We start from the raw sequence: 26,119 nt of genomic DNA on the forward strand, positions 1-26,119 counted from the left end.
TCTGGATATAATTGGTTCTCTCTTTTCTTGTCCTCTAGGGACAGTCTCTCGCAGATGAAATTAGATGAGGAAAAAGACACAGACAGACACACATGCACACACACTCACAAATTGCACAAAGCAAGAGTTTTGGTGATGTTCTCTCTATACTTTATTAAATGAAGCTGTTACACAGCTGTGAGTTTCTTATTTAAAAGTTTATTTCATAATGAACTTAATGTAATATAAAAATTGCAAATTGAAATATATTGCTGGTCAAAGCCTGTTGATAATTTAAGCGTACTTCTTTAGAGAGAAGACGTGTACCATATTCAGATTCACATGACTTTTGCTTTGGAGATAGAATTCTCTGCTTAACTGGGAAAAATGGTTCTGAATAAGTATTTCTTCAAATGGAGCTGTAAAAGAAAATGTCAAACTAGGCAACGTAACTGGGCAAAAACATTGTAACTAAAGAATAATAGAATAAAAAATATTTTCATCAAGAATATTTTAAAAGTATTAGTCTAGAAGAAAAGCCAATTTAATTAAAGCATAGCGATCAGTTTTACATAGACTAACATTACATATACAAATGCAGAACAACTGGAGCAGAACTAGGTTGAGGAGATCTTAGGAAAAAAGATGGTAGTAACCTAGTAAGGCATTTTAAGAGTTTATTCTCTTTTTTTGTTGTCATAGGTACCAAGCCTGGGCTATTTGTAATGGGACTTAGTACTCAGAGTTGATAGAGCTTATTGATTTTGAATCTTTTTTTATGAAATCATTTAAAAATATAAACATTTTTGTATTGCTGCGAAGTTTATAGTCCAGTCTGACAAATGTTAATGACCATCCAGGAAAATTTAACTTTCCACTAAAGCAGATGATAAACTGTAGGAGAGAGATCGCGTGGTACAGCTCAAGACTGCTGAACCTTTGTAATGCTGCAGGATGTACCGGCAACATGTTAAGAGCCTGAGGCCGGAACCTAATTTGCAAATATATTTGCATATTTTTGAATAAAAATGCACACAACTGTAATATTTGCATCTGATAGTTGAACAGAACTCCTTTTTCAGTTCACCAGCAATAAAAACCAACAGCTGTCAGCTTTTTATTCATCCATCAGTTATAGGACAGGATCTAAGTGTGGGTCTTAGACACTTGATACAGATCAGTTGCATATAGCCGGATCCTGCAATGAGCTGTGAGCCTTTACATTGGCTCCACTGAGGCCATTAAGAACTGAGGGTGCTCAGCACTGAACCATGCTATTGTACCTTTCGGTAGTTAGAATGGAGACCAGGTAATTCTGGTGTCTGCTGACACTTTGGCTTCTTATTTTTATTTTTTTGTAACCATTTACTTTTTTATAAAGATGTATGGAGGAGACCCCTTAGAATAAGGAATTCAGCTGTGATTTGAAAACCAAGGGAGTGCAGTAATGTGTTTCTGAAGAACTACATATTATGGTGTAGGAAAAACTTAATCAAATGGTGATATAATCCTCCAGAGAAGTGTGCTTAGGTGATGAAGGGATTTCTGGCAGTAACTGAAAAGTACAGTAATGGGGATCTGCACTTGATTTCTTTTGAGGTTGATTCTGATATGTGTAGTCTTTACATCCTATTAATTTTTTGAAAGATAAACTGATACAAGAATGATTTGCCAGGGCCAATGACTCTTCCTCTTAAAACCTTGGCTCAGCTTATCCCCCCTCCCCTCAATATATAAGATAAAAGCACCGTGAATACGAGGTTAACTGAATTCAAATAGAAGACTCTCTCAAGTTATTGCATTCCTTAGAAAATAAATACATTTCGCATATGGTTAAGATTGATCAAAAAAGTATTCTGTATGCCAGTGATTACATTCCCATCTGTGATTAAGGTTTTCTGTCTGCATCTGGTTTTCACATTATATTTCTGTAACAAGAATCCTTTATATGGCAGAGTTCACTCTCTGTATTTTCTATTAGCTGCAGCTTGAACTACTGCACGGATCGCAGATTTACACATGTGGTTTTCATTACTTCATACCATTGAGAAAAAGTAATATTTGTTTGGGAAAGTATGTTTTCCACAATTTCCATGGTAATACAACATGTTGAGCCTTTTTAACAACACTCTTGTAGGACTACAAATTGTTTGAGGAATTCTGCTTTCAGTAGAGTTTAGCTTTCAGATCACTTTGCATGAACATTCTAGCAACAACAGTTTACAAATCAGGAGGCAAAAATATATTTCACAAAATATGTTCCCATGGCATAAATATATCAGAATATTCTTGTCACTTAGGAAAGTGTAGTGTAGCACATACAAAAGGGGAGTATTAGGATAGAACAAAGGTCTAGTAGGAAGATAAACAATATTTTTTTTACATACTGGATGGATAATGTGATTTTTTTTTTTGATTTTTTTTTAAGGAAAGATACTCTAAGTATCTAAAATTCCTTTTTTTAATAGAGCAAGAATTTTAAAAAAAATCTTTTCACTTATTCCTGTAAATACTACTTCATTCAGTAGTTCAATATACTAAGCTTTGTATATTGCATCAATACAACCATATTTGAACTTGTACACCAGTATTATTGCAGCAAGATTATAAAGATTAATGAAACTGGAGTGCATCCTTGCACTGCTCTTTGCTGTATTGAATGTAAAGCATGATGGTAATTTAATGTTAACGGTTCAGTCATAAATTCATATTTAGACAGGAATTTGCCTTACCTTTACCAAGTAGAACTTTATCCTTTGTAAAGTCCACTCGGTGTAACCATGCGTATTGGAATCTGGTCCTAAATAAGCACCCCTCACCCCCCCCCCCAAAAAAAACAACCCAAAAAACTTCACAAAATATTGTACACACCATGGAAATATATTTTGTCTTGATACTTTATAAAATATATCTAATTTATGTTAGAGGACAGTACAAAAGTCTACTTTTATTGCCTATGTAAAAACTACAGTAAAAACTACAGTAAATACAGTAAAAACCATAGTGAAAAGTTTATCATCATGCACAAACTGAGGATCCTAGCCATAGTTGCAAGATTGGTTTCAAAATTCCAATGGTGATCGTGTCATTAAAAGCTTAACAGTTGCTAGATTCTGGGTACAATCCTGCAGTCTTTATATGCATGTCATTTTAACAAATCAATGGGACTTTGGCTTCTGCTTGGGCTGCAGGATTGAGTCCAAGATTATGCCAAGTCAAACGAATACTATAAATGGTAAAGTTCTTCATTTGCAGCCTTAACTTCAAAAAGTAAGGGCAAGTTCTTGATTTTTTTTTTTTTTAACAGAAAAATTTATGGTTTCTGATTTTGATAATTTGTAAATGGCTTAGTTTAAAAATGTTATGTGGTATGATTCAGTCTGGAAGGAAGGATAGGCTCGATTTGCAGTTAGATGCACATACAATTGTGTCCTTGTGCATGTCTAACTTTTGTCCTCAAATACCTGATAATATGGGTGCAGTTTAAAACATGTATGTCTGTGTGCACCTAACTCTGAAAATCTTTCTGTCCTGTTATAAGGCCCTGTAAAAAAACAGGAATAGCTTGGAAAAAACTGACAGCCTTAGCTATAACAACAAGAATCCCACATTATAACTGTAAATTAATATTAATTATGAAGTCACTCAGCAAATCAGATGAGGATTGTTTTTAAAGATTAGCATGGGAGGGATTTGACTTTTCAGAGGTGAGAGGAAGAAGACCTTCAAAATTATTGATACCTTTTGTGATCTCCCATCTTCTGGGACCTACCTGCTCTTCTGTGACTTCTTAACACACAAAAGTTAGTGTAAGAAGAGAAAGCAGTATTGTGTGCTAGCATGTTAGTTTAATAAGTGATGATTTAATTATTCTGCCATGTCCAGGTAAAGTATATAATATAACAATCATAAATATCATTTTATTTATTGAATACATATGAATTGCCATTTTAGAATATGAGCAAGGGATGGGGTGCTATCGTGGAGGAATACATTCTGCCTTTGCTTGATTGCTGTCTATAGTATGGACAGCTGTACATGGGTAACTTAAGAAACAGGCTTTTCTTCACAGAGTTACTATATTTTAAAAATACTTCATTATATTAATTTAAAAATCTGAACGATTGTTTTAAAAAAACAGCATTTAGCTGTTCCTGTTAAAAAAAGGCCTTTTATTATCATGCAAATAAAAGGATGTGGTGCTGCAAACTGGCTGTGATATGTGCTTCTTTTTTTTTTTCATTTGTTGTTGTCAATAGAAAAGATTGATCTCTGGGCTTGTGAACGTAATATCTGTCCCAGTCAGACAAGGAGAGAGGAAATTAGCAGAGCGATTGGTGGAGAATGATATCTGTCAAAAGAAACACTTGGAGAGCACTGAGTTTAGTGATAGGTGACTGCCGGAAAAAAGGGAACTTTGAATTTTGTCAAGGTAAGGAACAGACAATATTTGATTTTTGCAATTTACGTACCTCTTTAAAAGTTATTTTTAATTACTGTACCTTGCCTTGTAATCTTTTTCTTTTTTTTAATCTTCCCCTTGAGCCTCCAAAGAACATAAATCAAACTTTGAGTTTCATATTGTTGATTTTGTTTTAATATCATTGTAGAGGAATCCAGGACCAAGTGAAAAAATAAGTTGGTAGTGTCCTTTCTAAGGCCCTGTTCACTCTACCAGTTCCGTTACCCACACCCAGAAAGGTTTTTACAACATGGATGCCCCCTTCCTGGTTACAACCTGGCTTTAGCTGGTCTGTAAAACATGGTAACTGCCCAGTTTATCCTATGAATTGAAACAGTGTATGGGTCAGTTGTAACAAGGTTTGCTGACATGATTATGTTCCAATGTAGACAAGGTCTTAGGTAAAGGTATTGTAGAGCATATCCATGACAGATTAAGGCAGATAGTGAGTTCAGATATTTCTTTGTTTCTGTGTTGGACTTCTCTTTACTTTGCTTCAAAAGTTAACGTGCTACAGGCAAAATAAAACTTAGGTGCTAAAGTGGGAAAGTCATACCATGATATTTGTGTTTTGTTGAAACTGGGATGTGTTGTTTTTAAAACTATTGCTCTAGATATCAGAGCAAATATTGTCTATTAAATGGAATTTAAGTAATTCTCAGCACCCAGATCTTTTCAAAATGGGAGTCCTTCCTGCTTGATATAAGTTAAATGTACATACAGCATAGGCCCAAATTCTACAGATCATTAGGCTAAACTCTCATGAGTTTTAAGCTTAAGCTATTTCAGTTTAATTGGAAGTTAACTTTTCTTACGTTGTTTAGCACAGTGTCCTAGCTACTGTTTTCTGTTCAGCCACAACTGTAGTCCTCTACAGTGAAATTTGTCCCCGTTCAGAAGGCCAGCAGAAAGCTCTGCACCTCACTTAAAACTCTTAAAGAGTGTGGAGGTCTTTGTATGTATGGGCTTGTGTGCAAATGATGAATGCATGGCTTAAAAAGTAAATTTATTTAAAAAAAACCCTGAAGTGGAAGTCAGTCCAGTTCCTAGCTCAGTTTAAATCAAACAAAGTGCTTTTCAGGTGTTCCTGATTCACACAGCTAGTCTTGGAGGGGAATTAATTTTTCTTATAAGGGCTTCCTCTTCTATGTACTGTTGACTTTTTTGGGTGTATTTTATACTAAATTTGTATTACCCACTATATTTTTCCCTGATTTTTCTTCTGTAGTCTTTTTTCAAGGTAGAAAGATATTTTTATATTTACTTTTACCCAATCAGTCTCATAAAGAATTTTTAAAACAAAGATAAAAATGAAGTTTGATGCCTCAATCATGCAATGATTGTATGCCAATGGAGAACCTATTGTGGTTTATTGCTAATACACAATATTAAAGATAAATGGAAAATGAACTGAAAATCACAGGATGTCAGGAGAATTAAGGTTTTTTAATGTGGTGTTGAGAGAGTGTGGCTAAAATTACTTAAGATCTGAGCGATCCTCTGAATGCCAGAGTCATGAGAAGATGACATGAATTGTTCATCCTCAATTACAGGCCAGATCAAGCCACCTGTAGAGCCTGTAGTTTGAATACACTTGCACGGTTATAAAGTTGCCTATAGCAATATGGCTTATTCCCCACACCATGCTGTAATAGCTGCTGGTATTGATGTATAATGGCATATAATTACATCAGCTTTAGCAGGTAGTCTACCACTTTTATGATACCAGTATAATTGGTGATAGACGTTTTTAGCGTAGGCAGGGTCTTGATTTGGTTTAAAGGTAATTCTAAGGCAGCTTAGTAGCAACTTACAAGAAAGAGTCCTTCATTGAAACTTTTCTAAGCAAGCTGAGATACGCAGCCAGGAATGTCTCCTGAAGTTGATTTAAGGCTTTATATTCATATTGCTCTAGATACTGTCTTTGTGAAGCAAAAGCTATATCTGAAGCAAGCTTCATCCCAGTTATCATATATACGTTCTGTCCCATTCAGGTTGGAAGACACTTCCAAATAGCTTGAGGAAGGGTACAGGTTTTATTTTGGTTGCACATGAAAAAAAGATTGGATTGGTACTTCGGACCATACCTAACAAGAACGTCTGTGGTAACCCATGTTATACCCCAAAGATTTGTCTCTCTGGGACTGGAACCTAATGAAGGCAAAATAAAAGGTGGTGAAGTCCTGCTATAAGCTCCTGAATGATATCCCTTCCATTTTATGTTCTTCTATTTGGACTAAAACACTTTTACTTATGATAATATATATCAACACCCTTGTTTTACTATTGCATTGTCTTTTTTCTCTTTTATGATCTTTAAAATAGGCTTTTGTTTTGTTTTCTTAAATATCTCTAAGACTACCATTTAAATAAAAAGATTTAATATGTAATAGATGTACAGGGCTTCCTTGAGATGAATGTATTATAGATACAAAACTGTCATCACACCCCTCAAAACCAGATTTTCATCTGTTCATGTGGTGCACACCTGTGGCTTGTTGGCATTGTTCTTGATTGCAGTGTGGGAGATCTTAATGAAAAACAAAGATGGATGACAAGAAGAGGCTCCACAATACACATGGGTTATTCCACACATCATAAGAAAGTTAAATTCTAGATGTGCTGTTTGTGAGAGGCAGCATTATGATGAAGTGTGTGCGTATATATGGAAAATAAGAGTCCTGCTCATGACTCATAGCAGGCTTCCAAAGAATGCATTTTTCCCTATAGGTCAGCTTGATTTGGAACAGTTGTGAGTGGTGGGTGACCACTCTTTTCAACCCACTTTCTGAGCCAATGAGAAAATACTGGGCAGGAATCCAGCTTTTGAAGTACAAAGAAAATAACGTATCTATATAAAACATTGGGGAGAAGAAAGGAAACTCACAGAGAAGAATTTAATATAAAGATAAACTGTGTTAAAAAGAGAATGCAAAGAGAGAATGTGTGCATAAAAATATGTAGTGTAAATGTAGTATTTGTGCTTGTTTATGGCTTTTATAGAAATTCTAATTTGTAAATATAGCTTTCAATAACTTGAGATTTAGAGATTGTTAGTTAGCTTTCACAAATTGGTATCTTTATTAATAAACTGAAAGAGTGATTTTCCTCAAGCAGAGATTCTCTTTTCAAAGCAATTTTCTGAGTTTGTAGAATTTGGTTTTATTTTTTTTTCTCTTGGTAATATGCTAGGGCTCTTATAACATTAATGGGCTTTGCCCCACATGGAGCTCTGAGTGTATTGTACCACTGCTCACTGATCCCAGGTCAGTGTGATGCGTGAAATCAATTTATTTGAATCTCTTTGCCTGTATAGGAATTTGGCAGCATGCCAGTTGTTTTCATTTAATGTTCTTTGTGTTGAACACAGACAAGCAGGCATGCTTTTGTATTCCTCTTTCTTTTGGTCTCTGTCTTTCAGCGAATATTCTATTCCATGGATTTTTAGAAGTAGTAGGAATATGTTACTTATCTCTTAAAATCATTTTGTTTAAATATTATTTAAAGACCATGGAAACTAGGTCATTCACAAAGCAGTCTGTGCAGGGTATTTTTGTATAAGGCAGAATGTTTTCTGTGTACAGAAAACAGTTTTGATTTTATTAGATAATAATAGGGGTTTTTTTCTTTGTTTTTAAAATTCCTTTAGAAAGAGATGCAAAAAAGTTCTGGACTATTTCCCTAGGTCTGTGCTTATCTCATGCTCTCGAGTGAAATCCACAATAATGGTTACATTGGAAAAACAATCATTTCTACAATATTAAACATTTTGGCAGTGATTTGAACAAATTAAACAACATACTTTTAAAAATCAGTTTTGGTTAGGATATACCCACTATAGGCATAAACAACTTGTTCCCTGCTCCTCCTTCAAACCCTCTTCCTCCTCCCCCCACACCCCTCCACCCCCAGCCAGGTCATATTATTTAACTTATGATCCACCTACTCCAGTAGTAGCAACAATAGAGAAAAAGCCAGGAGAATCAGAAAGTACCCATTTCCTTCTGTTGTTTTTTTATGGAAACAGCAAGGTGAGTGGGGGAGAGTACAAGTAATTTATCTTTTCTTAAAAAGAATAGCAGCAATACACATTATCAGAGGGGATTTGTTTTAAACCTAAGCACTGGGGGTGGGGGCTGGGGAGAGAGTAGAAGATTCTGTTGATGCTCTAGGCAGTTCTTGCGGAAGTTGATATGCAGAACCATGGAGCCGCAGCACCAGGGTCAGACTTGTACACATCAGCACCCGCTTCCTTGTTTAATTACCTGAAGAGCAAAACATCCAGGCTGAGAGTGTGTGAAAATCCAGTATCTCAAACAGCAGTTTGCTGTTCTGACATCCTGCAAGGCCAGCCCTGTCTGTGCACAAACGTCAGGACTGGTTCCTGACAGCAGGCTATCTCTGCCGGGCCTGGGTTCCTTTCATTCAGGAGGCATTGTGTGGAAGAGGGTTTGGTCAGGAATTTGAGGTTCCTGCCAGTTCTCCCAGCCCGGACAACACTGTGACAGATAGGCCTGATTTTTTTTTTTCTTTCTGTTAATAGATTAAAAAAAAATTGGCTCTTTTCAGTTTTTCCCTTAATTCTGGCCTTGGCATAACACTGACTGCAGAAGCAACAACAAAGTGCATTAACTGTTTCACTTCTAGGTTTACAGTCTTTGCCTTTTTGCCTAGATGTTCTTTCTCATCCCTTACCTTTAACAAATATTTTTTAGACTTAAACCCTTTAAAGACTTACACATTCCTTTGACTGGGATCTGTGCTATAAACAAAAGCTCCTTGCACTAACCATTTTAATGTAGCACATAAGTATTAAATATGCTACTACATTTCATCTCTGAAGTGCTTTGCAGCATTAGGTTTATTCCGTGTGAGAAATAAAAATGAACTGGGATATCTGTTTTAATGGTCCATGTCAGAGTAATGGTGAAAAGCTGTTGGCACTCCCACATGATACCTCAAAGTGTTCTGACTGTGATATTCCATTATAAAATACAACTTTGGGTCTAGTTTTACTGCCTGTACTTGTACTTTATCCAAACTTTACTCTGTAGTTGCCCCACTGAAATCATGTAACTGTCTGTTGAATAATGTGCAAACACCAAAGTGCATGTTTAACTGTAACCATTTGCAAGATCATGTTTATGAGCCTGTTGAACATGAATAAGAACACACTGTTTGCATAAGTAGGAGATTGATCCCCTTGACTGTGGAAACTTGGCCCTGGAATAAAATATAGAATGCATGCTTGTAGATAAGAGGTCTTAAAATGTAAATAATAATAGATGTATTTACTATAATTTAAGGTAGAGAAATGGGGTGACAGCATGGAATAGAGAAATGTGATTGTGCTTCTACTTGCCTTTGTTTAAATTTATTTACTTTCATAGATTTGCTTCTGACTTAATGGTGGGAGTAGAATCAGATCCAGAAAGATCTTTGTGGTTTCTTTTTCCTTCCTGTAACTTCCCTCTGACTTCATTGCATCACACTGAAATTGTCCAGGGTTTAGTTCACTCTTTCCACAACTCTAATCAATAGGGTGTATAGACATTACACTTTTAATAATATACGTGATTGGAAACCGGTCTATACCCAGAACAGAACAGAACTTTGGCATGCACAGACTAGTTAAAAATGTCAGAACCCAGTCTAAGATTTCCCCCCCCCAACCACCACCAAAGGGCGAATGTATGTTCTGTTCACTACCAGTCTAAACTATGCTGCTTACAGAAAACTGTGCAACTTAGATCAATTCCACCTCAGGCTTTTTGAATGTCTCTGTCTAGCCCAGGACCTTTGCCTGTACGAGGAGTAGAAGACTGTGCTTTGGTGGGTGGAATGGAAATACTGTGCATCAATTTTTTTCTCCCAAGTGTTTCATTAGGATTTTGTAATGCAAATTTAAGGGCATGCTATCCTCCTGACACACATGCATAAGCTGCCATTAGCATGCAGAGGATTTAGGTGATTCATCCTGAAGAGAACGTAGCTTTTAGTGCGCATACACAGCTGCAAGTAAACGATAGTGTAATGGGACCAGAAGAGTCATTATGATCTATTGTGTCACTAATCCTCCATCTAAGAAGGATTTACAGGAGACACTGTAACAATGGAACCATTACAGCATATCAGATCAATAATCATGTTCTAAAAAAGTCTTTAAACATGTACATGAAGTTTCACTGAGAATCAGGCCCATAATTCTTTTTTTTTATATTAAGTTACTCTTATGCTACCCAGGTAACGGGGGGGAGGAGTGTTAAAGTGGATATAAACTACATTTATGCCCAAATTCACCATTTTCAGAGTGGTGAAAAGGAGCCATAGTATAAATAAGAATTGCAGATATTTACATGATAAAAATACAGCTGTTGTGCTCTGTGTAACTGACATGTTCCTGTGTGGGTCTGTGCTTATGTAAATTAAATTTCTGTTGATTTGTAAAACCTAATCAAGTACCTCTCTTCATGCCATTTTTATGTGTCTTTACGTAGTTTAAGTTCACAATCCAATATCAAAGTGGATCACTCATCTTCCTCCAACAAATATATGTTCATTGTTTATTTAGGTAATAATATAAAACTTGTCTACACAGCCTGATGCTAGTAATAATTCTCAAGTCCCTCCCTCAGACCTTTAACTCTTCCATGAAAGTTTGGGGAGAAAAGGGTGGCCTCAGTCATATCCCAGTAGTCAAAGGTTCCTCAGAGAGAATGTCTTTGTAAAAGTTTCCTCTGTTTAAAATTGAGCAGCCCCCCCCCCCCCCCCCCCCCCCCCCAGCTGCAATCTCAGCTGTGGCAGTACAGAAGAAAACAAATTCTGAGACAGCAAATCAAACCATTCAGGGTTTTTAAGTTAAAACCAGCACCTTGAATTGTGCCCAGACACTTACAGATATTATGCACAGATGTCTTTAGGGTGTGAAGTGGTGTAATTTGTTCTTGGTGTGATACTCCAATTAATCACCTCTACATTGTTCTTTCACTTTTGTTTTTGAATGGACAAAATTAAGCCCCATATAGAGCACATCAGGCTAATCTAACTATAATATTTAAACCACTTTCTCTTTCTCAGCATACCTCTAAGAAACAAAAATCTAGAGACATTAATAGAAGAAGAATTAAAGGTTCATATGGGGCTCATATGGGGCTGCAGCCTATCCTGAGAGTGTAGTCTCTTTACATCAGCTCATTTTTGTCCCCCTGTGAGTGCATGGTGTGGTTTGATCAGATATCGCTGATAGTATGACACAATGGCCAAATTTGCAATTGATTTAATTTCAGTAGAGTTATGCAATAAAGAATGTCAGTACAAAATGTGACCCAGTATTAGACTGGTGTTGGTTTAGTGTAGTTCTTGTAAATAGTTGGCAAAGGCAGCCCTGGGAAAATGTCAAACGCAGTGGGAACATGGAAGAGCAGACTGGAGTGTGAAGGTGGAGAATAAGAAAGGCATAAAGAGGAGAATTACAAATGGTGCAGATGAGACAAACATGGCAGTAGTGGAAGACGGAAACAAAGATAGTATTGGAAGCAACAAGACAGAATATTAAAAAAAAATATAGATCAAAATAAGGAAGGAAAGCACTAGAATATGTACTTTCTGTGTTTCACTGAAATTAAGCATTGTCTGTAGATGAGCAGCCCCCAATGTGTGGTCCATGCACTCCTGGACTGGCTGATTACAATTATTGGTTCCTTTCCTAGTTTCCAGCTGCTAAACTGCATTAGAACAACCTAATAATACACTGCCTTGTTAATATTACTTTTCCATGTCAGCAATTGTGGTAGTTGTCAGTAGGACATTATGTGACTATAATAATGGGAGAAGAGGCAATTCATAAAACAGTCTTTGTTAAGACCTGTTTTATTCTATTAAAGAGTTTAGGTGTCCCCACTGGATTGGCCATTTCAGGCATTAGTAAAAGTCAGAAGCGGTACACGAGGACTAGCTCACAGGTCTTGGGTAAGAAAAAGCAATCAAATGGGAAAATAACTCTCCATTTTAACCTTTTTTAGTTATGGATGGGACACTGTCCCTATAGATGCAATTTGGAAATTACCTTATAAATTAACTGATATGTAATGAAGATCAGGGAATTTGCAATAAACATGTATCTCCTGTACCAGAATATTGTCAGTCACTGCCACATATGAAAGTTCATAACATGGCATGCAAAATTGCCTGGTGTCAGCCTTGCTTGCTGCAGTAATGGCACAATAGAAAATGTTGAGTCCATGGTGTGATGTTAAGTTTGAATTTCTATTAAGTATGAATTTGTTTATTTGCTCTGCAATCGCCAATGCTTTTCTAATGTATCATTACCTTCCATTGTCTAATACTTGGAAATAGACATTTTTGGTGCAAGGTCTATATCCAGGTTCGTGAGACCCAGCTGAAACTGACCTGTAACTAGTTTTGCACCAAGGCCTATCTGAACAATGTCTACATGTGTTTGTAAATGTAGCAAATTAGTACAAAGTGATTGATATATTTACAAAGAGTGGGATTTAGAAATTTTCAGAAAACAGCTTTTTCTTCTTGGAAACGGCAGTGTGATAGTAAATAACATTGGGAGTTTTGTATTGCTGTGTATTTGCTCCACCTGGTGGATTTTCATGAAAGTGTTTTAATCCTTGCCAATGATAAGGAGACACTGTCTTCAATTAAACCTAAAGCATATTACACAAAGTAAGACAGCTTTTCAATTTGTATTAATAATACCATTGTAAAAAGCAGATTTGAGAAAGAAAACATTAAAATCAGATATTTTTCTTGCCTGTACTTAGTCGTTTCATTAATCTCAATGAAAGCATAGCATTTCAAATCAATTAATGATAGCAGTTTACTGTCGGACTCATCTGAAGATTAGCAATTAAAAAATTCAAATGAATGGAGTTTGAGGGTATTTACAGTCACTGAAAGTTAGGGGTTTTTTCTTTATATAGTCTATAATTAAAGAACCCTTGTGATGATAAGAAGTAGCAGTGCTATTGAAAAGGATGGTTACTATACTGAAACTTACTGCTGTATATCAGCATAAAATCTGTCTGTCATTAACTTGGTTTACCAACATTGTTTTCTTTGGAATTCTTAAGGACTAGGTTATGCTTTGATCATCTCATTGTTCTCCTTGGGTTATTTTTTCCTTTGGAGTGTAATGGCTCCCTAACAGAAGGTGAAGTTTAGAAAACAGTGTCTCCATATGCAAGGGATTTTGAGACCTTTTTATTGTCTTTAAAAATGTCATTCATAGTCCTCATTAGCATTTATTGTTGCAAGCGTACAAGCAGAAAATGTGAAATTGGTATGTCATGAATAGCTCCACAGAGCTCTAGAGCCCTGAAATTTTGCCTGCAGTGTGGTATGGGGCAGGCATTGAGAGAAAGCTGTCCAGATGGCTGCCAGCACAGAGCAGAGCTGCAGGTTTTTGTCTCTGGTGCTGAGAGGAGGGAAAGTTCACTGGAGCATACGCTATCACCCTTGCACTTTAACAAAACTAACTCACCATCAGTCAAAATGGGGAGGTGGTGACATTGAAACAAAAGTTTCCAATATAATGTTACAGTCCTTGTCAAAAGAATAATATATATAGTTAGTGTCACAAATATTGACATGTTACAAAGAAAAATGTAATAAATGTATAGCTGTGCACTCTTTCACACAAGCATATGCCTTTGCATTTTATCATGAAAATTCTATACATTGAAAAAAATGATTAGAGGTCAGAATGAGGGTTAATATACTGCAGGAGAAGGAGTTTCACCACCCATGTCAAATCTGTAAATGTTCTGAACTTCAAATACAAAAACAGTTGATAGCTTGAAACCTTACATTAGGTCTCAGAATGGGATCCTGCCTCAGAACGCTAGATATTATCATTCATACTGCACTGGCCAGGTGGAAAGAATAATTTTTTTTTCTCTGTGCATGAAATATCATGTTCGGTATTTTGTTGCATCCTTTCAGAAATAACAAAGTGAAGGTTATGCTTACACTATGCAGTCATTTTTTTTATTAACATGCACATCAACAGTAGAAAATTAGTCTTATTCTGTCTTGATTTATTTTACACATTTCACAGCCAATAATACATTTCATAAACCATGCTAGTTAAATCTCCTGTGGTCCATATCTTGCAGTCGAAATACTGATTCACAGGATTCTGTTCATGTGATTTTATTGAAGTCTGTGGAATTATACACGTGAGTCCAATTGTGCACCTTCAGGGGTGTTGAGACCACTGAGGCCTGTGTTGGCAATGCTAGTTTAGCTCCATTATCTCCTGTATTCTTTATAGGACTTATTTTCTTTACACCGTTATTGTTTTAAAGCACAGTATCAAATGCAGTCAGAAAACACAAGTAGGATTTGTGGGCCTTCATGCCAATGCTGAATTTGGTTCTTACTTAATCAGTCCCAGAAAATAAGACTCAGAGATGGGAAAGATGTATCTCACTGCCAGGTTTCCCCTTTCTTGATTTAAAAAGCTTTTAATAGTTTTAGTGTCTGATAACATCAGTGAAATAATATGACTTCCTATGTCCTTGGGTCAAAACCACCTCTTGGTTCAAGATCCTTCCATATCCCACTAAAATTTCATCCAAATGTTCTTTTCTTGGTTTAATCACATTAGTTTTGCTCTTTTTGACAACTCTTCTTCATGCTTGGTATTTACATCCTTCAAGTATTAAGTATTTGTGAATATTGTAATCAGATCTCCTGTTAGTCATTTCATCAAGCTATGCATATTTTAAAGATCCCACTGAACTATTTTAAAAGGCTCATAAAGTCTGGCCAAAACAGACATGCTTAGGGAAATGTGTTGGCATAATCTGGCAAGTGCTTTATAACACTTGTGTTTGGAGCTACTGCTACAGATAATCATATGCCATATTAGATTACCTAATGATATTTCCCAGAAAACAGTACAGGTGTAGAGGGAAATGCCTGTCTCTTCAAAAAACAAAGAATGGTTTGAGTTATTGATACCATTTTCAGCTTACACGTGGTATGGCAAAAAACCCCAAACAACCCCCCCCCCCCCCCAAAACAGACAATACAAGCACCTCTTCCACAAAAAGTCACGCTATAAATTTACATTGCTAACAGTGTATTATATAGTAAATGTTTATGTAAAGTATTGGATAATAGCAGCAGCAAGAAAGTATATGGCTTTTTAAGCTGATTGATAATATCCAGCAGCAGCAAGAAATTAACGTGTCTTCACAAGATAGGGTGTTTGTTCACTGGACTGTCAAACTGATGTACAGTAAAGTTAGGAAAGCATCCAGAGAGTCTCTCCCCACCACACATTAGGTGGGTTTGCCCTGTCAGTGGGATGCCTTAAGAAAACACTAATAGCTTCCAGCTGGGTGGAAAATCAAAACCTTTGGGGTCTGACAAAACTAGCAGATTTGAATTTGAAAGACCAGCTAATGCCTCCATTTTTATTTACCACTCGTCCATAAAAGATTATTTTCCAATATGTCAGCCTCATTTGGTGGCCAGTGGTCTGAAAGTGAAAGTGGAACAAGCAAGCGGAGAAATCTGGACATTAGTGAGTCCGCCCTTTCAAGCTGGTGTGCCACTTTGTGGAATGGCCTTCCCTGAGATTAGGGGGGGTCCTAAAGACCATTCATCAATGCTCGTTGACTGATCATTGAGTGCCTTCTCATTCAGTTTATCAAGTCTTGCACATAAAAAGTCAGAATAAGCATTATTCAGCTTTGTTAAAGCCAACTAGGAGTAAAATGCTCCATTTGAACCCATTTTGCCCTTGGTTTTTCACTTTGTTAATGCAGTCCTGCTTAAATGAGTGCCTTTATTGGGTCGGTTAGAATATCTGAAACTATTAATTCTCTTGTATTGAATAGCTGGTGGCAGGCCAGAGCAGATGGGGTAGAAAACTATTTGGTTGGGTGTATTGCTTTCAATTAGGATCAATGAGGTTTCAGCTCCTTTGAATTAACTTACTTAATACCCACTGTGTGAAGTCACAATGTATCACAACAGTCTGCTATAAGTAGAGTGGGAAGTTGAGAAGTCCTACAGAAAAGCTTTGAGTCAAATTCTTCTTTCACTGTTAATAGAGAGCTTTTATTAACTACAGATGCATTTCAGTGGACTTCTAGTCCCTGTTGATAAACTGAGTTTAAGCAAAAGATATCTCTAGAGCTGTAATGGTTTAGAAATGAGTGCAGTTTTCATTTGAATGGTACAATACAAGGCTTTTTATGGTCTGCTGTAAATCTGTTTTTTGGTGGTGGTGGTGGTGGTGTTTGTTTTTTTTTTGTGCAAATATCTGCTTTGGCTCCTCTTACAGTTATGAATTTTGCAAGTGTATTGTACCATTTAACCTTATTTATAAACTGTATGAATGATTATAAGGCAATGGGTTACTTCTCAGTCAGCTAAGGAGGTGTGACTTGATTATAAAGAAGGTGACTGAATCTTTCCTCCTAAATTCTAACTGTCCTATTGCCCCTTTAATTTTGGTATTCTACATTTTCTGGATTCTGTGATGCAATAGATTTAGTTATATGCAAAATTAATGTGGACTACTTTCCCTCACCCTTTCCCCCTTCTGAATGAAAGAAGTGGAGATGAAAATGTTTTGCAGGCTTGTCACATTCACATTGCCTGTCCATCTTTAATACACATTTTGGACCAATTATGTTTTTAGAAATGGTGCAAAAATTATTACAGAAATGGTTGCATCTAAAAAAAAACTGGGGGGGGGGACATATTCAGGAAAATTTATTCAGGGAGGGCTGCCAAATAGGTTGTAGCCTGCCTCAGTGTATTAAATAATGAGAGGGAAAAACTATTCATGCAGCTGGCTGCTTGAGAAAATGCTGAAGTAGTCTCAGATGCACAGGCATTCTGTTAGCCCCTTCCACAAGCAGACTTCTAGGTGAGAATCTCCAGGGATCCAGGTTTTGTTGACGTGGATCAATTTAAATGGCAATTACTGTAGTCAGATAACAGCTTAAAAAGGCTTTTTACACATAGAAAAGATGCATAATCACACAGCGTATGGAAGTTCAATTTTGTGAGGCATGGTTTGTGGATTTACAATGTACTGATATTAAGACCTACTTTTAAAACTGAATATCATTCTGTTTTATTAAAATGCATTGCTCCTCTGACATATTACTTTGTGTTTTAAAGCTGATTCAGTCTGCATTTTTGTTGATGAAAGGTTGCATTTCCCACTGTGAAAATTTTTTCTCTTTCATGTAGGGGACAGCATTTTTAAAACCTGCAGCTAGAGTACTAACCAACTGGTTTTTAAATAGGGCGTCAAATAAAACAAAAAGAATGCTATGTTCTTTAGAATCCTTTCTGGTGCAGACTTAATTGATTTATTACTCTCTCACTTTCCTCCTTCCGGTTCACCCTCTGCTAAAGCTTTCTGTCATATAAAAATGTCTGTGCTTGGCTTTCAAATATAGTAAAATCCATTATATAAAACCTCATTACAACAGATATTTGACTAGGATGAACAAAAATATTTGTCTCCCTAACAGTGTATTATATTGTTAGCACCAGAACAATCGCAAGGTGTTTTTTTTAAATTCCTATTAAACATTTGGAATATTACATTGGGAGCTAGTGAAGCTTGTGGGTTCCACTTCAGCTGCCATTAGAAGTTCTAATTTACTCACATTCTTTGCTTTTATTTAAGAAACATTCATGGGCAGAGCTAACCAGGTAGTGAGGACTCTTAGGCTTCTTTTTTCTTCCCTGTGTTCCCAAATAGATCTTTATCACTGCTTTGTGGCAGCTGGAGGCAGGAGAAGGAAGGCCTGAAAGCAGAGGGGGTTTTTTCTGTATAGGAGAGGTAGAAGAGAGTGTAGCACAAAACCAAAGGTTTGCATAAATAAAGCTAAAAGGATGAGTCTTGGACTTTTCGTGTTAAAAGAATACAGTTCCTGAAAATACTGAATGATGTTCTTTTTGTGTGTCTATATGGAATTTAGTCTCACACTGTAAAGGCAGAGTCAGAGAGACAAAGCATGTGTTAATATGCTGTAAAGATGTTTGGTAGTAAAATAGTGAAGAATTTGCAAGTGCTAAATTGGAGGAGAATTCTAAAAAGAAAGATATTTTCCTTATGCGTAGAATTTTGTATAAGCCCAAATTTGCTACAGAAGGCATGCAAGTCAGGCGTATGTTTCTCCTAAGAGGCAAGGATGTTTTACAAAGGACTAAAGAGGGACTGCTGAGAAGAAAATAGCCAGCTTTAGATAAAGCACTATAACAAAGACTTGTAGTTTTATGTATCATGGTGTCCATTAAAGCTTAATAGGGAAGAGTGCATTGAACCTAGCCAGGCATACGTTATTCATGTGAAGGATAAACATTTAAGGGGTGTGCAAAAATCAGAAATCGGGAGGACATGATTGTTTAGCTTTTGAAAAAGCTTTACAGGGAAGATTTTGTTTTCATCCCCCATGGATCACCATGCAAGGTAAAGGAGAGTTAGCTGCAAATGTTTGGAGCATATCAATGCAGGAATCCCAGGGGGTTAAAAGCACTGTAGTAAAATAAAAGTGGTCTGTCTCTAAGTGTGTTCTATTTTACACACACTACTGAGAGTCTGAGAAAGGGAATGATTTTTGATACTCTGTTCACTGTGATAAAATGGCAATAATAAAAAGGAAAAAATAGCGAACATCTCTAAATGTACCTTTATACATATTTAGCTGAAAATTCAAAATAAATAAACAGTCTTCTGGAGTTCAAGATTGTGGCTGTTAAAATACAGAATGAGTTTTCCATTTTGGAGGGAGAGCTGGCTCTTCTAGAATCTCTCCTTTAATTGCTTTCCATTAAAGAGAGGGTTAACTTTTAAAGAAAAAAAATGAATAATTCAGTGTTTAGCTTATCACTCTGGATTCTACTTTCTATTCTTCAGTCCTCTGGAACTTGCTGTGAAAGGTAGAGTAAGAGGAGTCGGCTGAGGGGAGCTGGGGTTGTGATAATTTGCACACACATCCCTGTCATTGTTCTGCCTGAAGAGACAGGGCTGGGTTCAAGGCCACATGTGCTCCTGTCATCATTCACATTTCTGCTCCAAGTGCAATACAGAGTGTCAGCTCTCCATCTGTCTTTGCCTGGCAAACGCACGCGCCCAGCATCCTGCCTCCAGCAACGCTGCCACAGCCAGTTCTGATGGCCCTCCTCGCTTTTCTGTGTTCATTCCAGAACAGGAGGCAGTGAGCCCTAAATAAGCTTGCTTTTAGGAGAGAGCCATTTACAGTGTGGTTTATTTTATTCAAGGATGCCTGGTGAGTTAAAATTATTACAGCTCTTTCGATTTAAATGGGAAAACACTAATTATATTTTGATTGTATTTTAAAAAAAATAATATACATAGTGATTTGTACAAGCTTACATGGAGTGACTGTAGTTGCTAATTCTGCTGTGTGTATATTTGGGAGGGGGGGAGGGGAATTTGTGTGTGGCAACTACCAAAGATGACATGTACAATAATACTGGATGGTACATAGTCATCCTGTTTGTAGGTGCAGGTCTCTGTACAGATATAATTTAGCAAGGAGAAATATGGCTTCAGTCTGGCTTTTATAACTGTCAGCTGTACCTTGTATCTGCAAACATTTTATCTGGAGAGATAATTTCAGATTATGGGTGAACACTAAGAACGATCTCTTTGAAAAGCTGTTCATGATAGAGAAGTGAAGGAAGATTTATGAAACAAATGATTTCAGTCTTGCCCTAAATCACAGTCCTTAGCTGTCACCAGCCAAAACCACTGAAATGTGTTAGTAAAAAAAATCATACAGAATCTGCTGAATTAGAGAAATTGATGTAAAAGTGGAAATTTTAATGTGTCAATTTCCTCACCAAAATATTATCCTTGGGTCTAAAAACCACTTGTCTAACCGATAAGTGATGTTGCCAGTGAAAACATTGCATCTATACAGGATGAATTTTGTAAGGTTTTTGAGAAGCTTGAGCAAGACAGAGTAGATTGAATTTGCTGCAGGGGGTTGGTAAGGACTGGATAGAGCCATGAACCTGATTAAAACAGCCCATATCTCTAGATAAAAAAAGACAGGACATGGAGAGATCCTACAGCTGGCTGGTTCTTGTAGATTGTTTGGGTAGGACAGGCAGAAGAGGCTGTGCTTGCTTGCAGAGTCTCTACACCTCACAGATGGTGTTTTGAAACAGTATCTGCCAGTTTGCTGCAACCGTAGTTATATGTAGGTATTGCCAGTTGTTTGAAGAATGTTTTTCTTTTAAGATGTTGATGCACGGTCATATTCTGCCACTGATATGTTTGTTGCAGCTATGGTTGTGACTGTAACCAGAAAGTGGGATTCTGTTTGTTCAAATCACAGGGCTAAGAGGATTTGTATGGTTGAAATATGGACAAATTAATTTGCATAGATAACAACTGAGGACTAGGAAAGGTCAATTTAACCCTTTAAACTTTAAATTTAATTTGCATGCATTATATTCCTGGGACTGTGTTCTTCATTAGAAATACCATGGTAATTCATTAGTTTAAAAAAGTGAGTGCTATGTAAATAGAATACAGAGCTGATATTTTGAATATAGTTGTATGAAATTACTCTCACGTGATTTGCTATCTGCTATTTTTATTATTATATTTAAATATAATTTGAGTATAGCATGATCAGTTTTGGTTTTTGTATATTTTATTTTGTGATATTACAAAAAAAAAATAGTGGAATGGCTGAAGTGAAGGTTTCTGTAAACCTATTAAGCCTTTTGCGCTTAAATTACTTAATCTACCTGCTGGTTAAAATTTCATGCATCTTTAATCAAAATGGCTTGAGCTACACTTGAGCATATAGACACTTATCAATACTTGCTAAGCTTTAGCATTAAACAAATCTTTAATTTCCAGCAGTCTCCTAAAGTGGTTGCAAGCAAGAAATGTGTGTTTTAATGTCAGCTCTGAGTGTTAGAAAACCTTGCACTTGGATACAGAGAATACGCTAACAGCTGTGACTGGGAGCATGTGCCAGGATGAAGATACTTGAGCAGATCTGACACTCGGCTATTTCTGACACCCATCTGCACTCTCTTACTGTCCTCTAGGATGAACTGCCTCTCAATCTGTTCACAGCATATTTTAGCCCTCTAATATCGTGGTGTTGGGTTTTTTTCAAATGGTCGTTATTAGCCATCTGGGGCAGATTTTGTATTTTAAGGGTAAGCACATTATGTGCAGAAGATTAAAAGGATGTGTATTTTTATGTAATCTGATATTATGCTGTTGCCTTTTGTGTGTGTATACATTCTTGATTTTTAGAAGCATGCCTTTAGTAGTTCTGACATTCAGAGTACTTATTTTGGAAAAAAACAAGTAATCAAAAATTGTTTCTGCTTTGTGTAGTGATAACTTGCACACAAACTAAATTTGCTCTTCAAAGACAAACTATTCATATTACAAATGTGATTGGCTACTAAGCTTTTTAGTTCAGTACATCTTTAAAAACTATGTCAGAGAGGGCTACTAACAAAGCGTCAAAAAAGCTAAATTCAGGTATCTTTTAGACACTCATGAAACTCTTAGAAAAGTGTGTATAGAAAGATAATCCTGCTAACTTGAGGTTTGCAGTAACTATATTAATTATTTTGCCATTTTTATTTCTTAAACTCTAAAAAGTGTGTATTTTTAAATATTGGATGTAGAGATGCACATTGTCCAAATCAAAAGCTAGATATCAGTTTGATTGCTCAAGGTTTTGAGAACTGTTTATTTTGAGCTTTATTTATGAAACATTACAAATCTATCAGTCATTTTATAGTACTTTCAAAGAACAGATGTTGGCCTACAAAATGCTTTATTATTGCCCATGGCAGTATTCAGCATGGTTTCCTTAAAAGGACAATCAGTGATCACAGTCATTGTAGCCCAGAAATAATGCTGTTCTTTCAGAAGATGGCCTGGTATTAGGTCAGACCACCCCTTCTTTACTTCTGCTCTCCAGATGTGGCTGCAACTTTTTTTTTTTAAGTTCATGTTTCAAAAAAATCGGTTTGTTTTTAGAATCTGGTTTTACTTAAGACATCTCCATCCTGGAGTGCATTTCATAAATTGCCCACATATTTTTCTTAGCAGAGAACTTAACTGGCTGTAATTTTTAACACATGGCTACATCATGTGATATTTTCAAAACATTTGCACATAGCTTTAAGAAGGTCCCAACAGAAATGATCCATCATCTCACAGCCAGCCCTTTTCTTAACAGCATATCTGCATTTTCCATTTAGCAGAGCTATATATTATTAGCTTACATTTTGGGTAGTAAAATAGTGCATTGCTGATTGTAAAACATGGACTTTATTATCTGCTGAAAATTGATTTGGCATTTATAGCCACTGTGTACTAGACTGGCTTTCTGGTTTTAACATTAGTGCTTGCAAGTGATGATTTGTTTAAAGAACAGAAACAAAATTGCCATGGACATAACTGTTGGTGTCCTAGTAACTGAACATTTGGATAATCCACCTGTTTTTTTAATACGTGCATCTAAATGCTGTTATACAGCAGAAGTCTCCTAACAGTCCATTAAATGACTTGTTCTAACTTACATTTGCTATGCTATTGTATCGGGACAATCCTGTGTTATACAAACCAAGTTTTGTGCCAACTGTGGAAAGTATGTCTGGAAATATTTGAATCTGAATGTTAACTTTACATCTTTATTCCAGTCTTCATACCCACTGCCTTTTTCTTACATTGGGATCTGACAGGAAAGAAAGTCCTCTCTTTGTGAAGAGGGCTGTTGGCCACTTCAGGTTACGTTTCAGTCCAGACTAGCAGGATTTTTTAGTGGGCATTTCAGTTTTTCAAACCCAACAGGTTTTGGGAACTAAAATGTTGTGATTTTTCACTTTGAAAGCATAAATGTGTACCCTCTCTTTGCATAATAGTAATAAAAACTGTCATCTCTATAACATTATGTTTCTGATTTTGAGTTGAACTGCATATTACTATATGCATAGAAAGATGTTAGTGCATTAACAAGTGCACTAACAAGGAATCCCTTCCTCTCACCATTCTCTTATGATGATGTTGGTATTTGCAAGCTAAGGAGACTGAATTTCCTAACTGGGAAGTCAACTGTAGTGTGTATTTGCAAATGGAGAATGAAACCCCAAGATCTGGGTGTAAATAAATGTAAATTGTTGGAACTGGTACACTGAGAGTCTTAAAAGCATACTTTAGTGAGAGGGTCAGATAGTGAGAAAGGGATGGTATATATTTCTTTTTACCTCTTTCAGTTCCTTGAATGCTATAGTGTTCTGATTTCTGAGCATGTAAACCAAAGAAGAATCAGTTAAATGTACATATAACTCTTGATGTATCATCTCTGAATTTTGACTATATATCAAAGCCAGATAAAAATGGATTTGGGTATTTAAAGTGGGATTAGGTACCCAGGCCTAAAAATGCAATCTTGTAAATCCTTGTTGGATGATTCCAAATTCCACAGACCATTTAAATTTGATTTAGAAGTTGCTGGACACTTTGACTGGCATCTTTCCACATACCCAGAACAGCTTTTCTCTTGATGGGGCTGAGTAGTCCAGTGTATATTGCATGCCTTAGTATTTAGTAACTAAGCAATTCTCTCTGTCTTGTGAGGTGCTTTATCTGATAGGAAATCTCAAAGCATGCCTAATACACACTAGCTGCATCTACAAGAGTGGTGGACTGCGCAGTCATAACCAAGTAGTAAATGACTGTGCGGTAGCATCTGTGTAGGCTTACCCTCTGTCAGGGCGAGGCTTCTTATAAAATGCAAGGTAGCCATGCTTTCTTTTAAAAACCAGTCAGGAGAAGGACTTAGTTGTGATGGTATTGCTGTTTTCGCTTATCCTCCTGGGACTCTCTGTGCTTTATATGAAATGGTTGTTGGATAAATAATAACCCTGGGATCCTTCCCAGTAAATGCCCTGATAATTTAGGTACTGTCATGCTTCCTCTTACACACTATGTCCCAGTGAATTTTAAATTCTTTTCGCCAGTGTCACAGATCAATACAATGCAAGAGCCCCCATCCCTGCCTAATCTGCAGTCTAATGATTAAGATATTCTCCTGGCAGGTAGGATATAGGGGTTTGAACCCCCTCAAGAAGAGGCTGTAATCTGTGTTTCTAGCTTTGCTGGTGAATTCTTTGCCCACTAGGCTATGATGGGCAGACACCCACTGCTATCACTTTTTCATCTTTTGGTTTTGTTTAAAAGTCTTTCCTCTGAAGATGGATGTAGGCAACTTCCTGCCTGACAGGTTTTATGAATCTGAATCCTGAGTAGATTAAGGCACCTGCAGGTAGGATTAAGACTGTCCTGTCCCCAGTCTTCTACTGGCTAGCTCTATGCAGCTGCATGCTGATTGTGTTGACTTTCACAAGCTCCCTTACCCATATGTGACTTGTTTTGGATCAAGAGTTTTGGTACCTACCTAACTCTTCCCATACATTGTATAGGGTGCCTTGGCAGCTAATACAGGGTTGTGGGAGACTAGACTCCTAAAAGATAGGTGTTGTAGTGCCTAATATTTTGGTACCTAAATTCTTTCTTGGATTAGACCTTCATTAATGGTTTTAAACATCCGTGGTTTTTAACACGATCTTTTGGTTCAAATATAGAATTGTTTGTCAAATATAGCTGTCTCAAAAAGAGCAATTCTCATTATAGTTAGTAGTTGTGCCTGCATATTCCAGAGCAAAATTTTGCTCTTGTTTTGTTTGGTTTTGGTTTGTTATTTTCCCCCTGGTTTCTGATTTTAACAATTTGATCCCTTTTTCTTTACCCTAATTTTAATTATTTTTATGAGAGTGATTCTGTAGAAGCAGTTCCATCGTGGCTGCTAGCTTCAGATAAACAGATGCCAAGCAAGTTATTTGAAACCCATAAGAGTTAAGGCTGGCAAACAGTCATTCATTCCGGACCCGGGTGATAAGCTTACATCTAGAATTCCTAAGAGGATGTTTATATTAAATGATAAAATTAGTTATGCAGCAATTTCGGCTTTTGTATAATGAAATGGCTTCCCTTTCTCTAGGAGTCTGGTAACTATTTAAAATATATCGAAATAACCACCTAGAAGTGTAGCAAAGCTCCCACGACTAAATTAAATTATCCAGCCAGCTAGTTTAATGTTAATATGAATGTATATTATGAGACAATGTTTGGAACTTAACTCTGCTTTTGAATGGATATAAAGTTTGAGTTAAAGGTGGCAGGAAACCTTTTTGAAGTTCTAAACGAAATGTAATCGGTGGACACAATTAATAAGAATATAGTTTATATGGTTCCAGTTCATTATGGAAGCACTTTTAGAACCTGAATGTAATAACCTTTATATTATTTTGCATATTGACAGAATTAAACTAACAAAATTTGGACCAAAAAATTATGGTAGTAGACTAGGGATGGGAATCTAAATTGATTATGTCCCAAAAGAGGTTGTAGAGGGAGACAAGAAGATGAAAGTATTTTGGCTGAATTCAGTCCTACTGTAAATTGGTGCAGATTCTGTGCAGCATCATGTCTTAAACTGGTAAATCTTCCTTTGATCAAAGAAGGGTTATGCTTGAATAATCAGCCTTTGAGAGAGTGAGATCTCTGAACTCTTTAGTCTGCTTTGCAAGTGAGGT

The 26,119-nt window shown here is 36.5% G+C and overlaps 1 protein-coding gene across 5 annotated transcripts in view; it reads left to right on the forward strand.

The window, feature by feature from the left end:
• The window catches only part of RUNX1T1 (RUNX1 partner transcriptional co-repressor 1), a 141,423-nt gene that overhangs the window by 16,794 nt on the left and 98,510 nt on the right, over positions 1-26,119 (forward strand). For 3 of the 5 annotated variants that reach the window (XM_019486493.2, XM_014610184.3, XM_006260369.4), the window contains one exon: positions 4,239-4,411. The exons of 1 other annotated variant lie outside the window; for it this stretch is intronic. In XM_019486493.2, the coding sequence (XP_019342038.1) occupies positions 4,324-4,411 (88 nt within the window). In that variant the 5' untranslated portion in view covers positions 4,239-4,323. Of the gene's footprint in view, positions 1-4,238; positions 4,412-19,661; positions 19,741-26,119 lie in introns of those variants that run through there. One more of the 5 variants, XM_059723892.1, reaches the window with a different exon arrangement.

This window comes from Alligator mississippiensis, chromosome 3, assembly GCF_030867095.1.
Source record: "Alligator mississippiensis isolate rAllMis1 chromosome 3, rAllMis1, whole genome shotgun sequence".
NCBI classification, from domain to species: domain Eukaryota; kingdom Metazoa; phylum Chordata; order Crocodylia; family Alligatoridae; genus Alligator; species Alligator mississippiensis.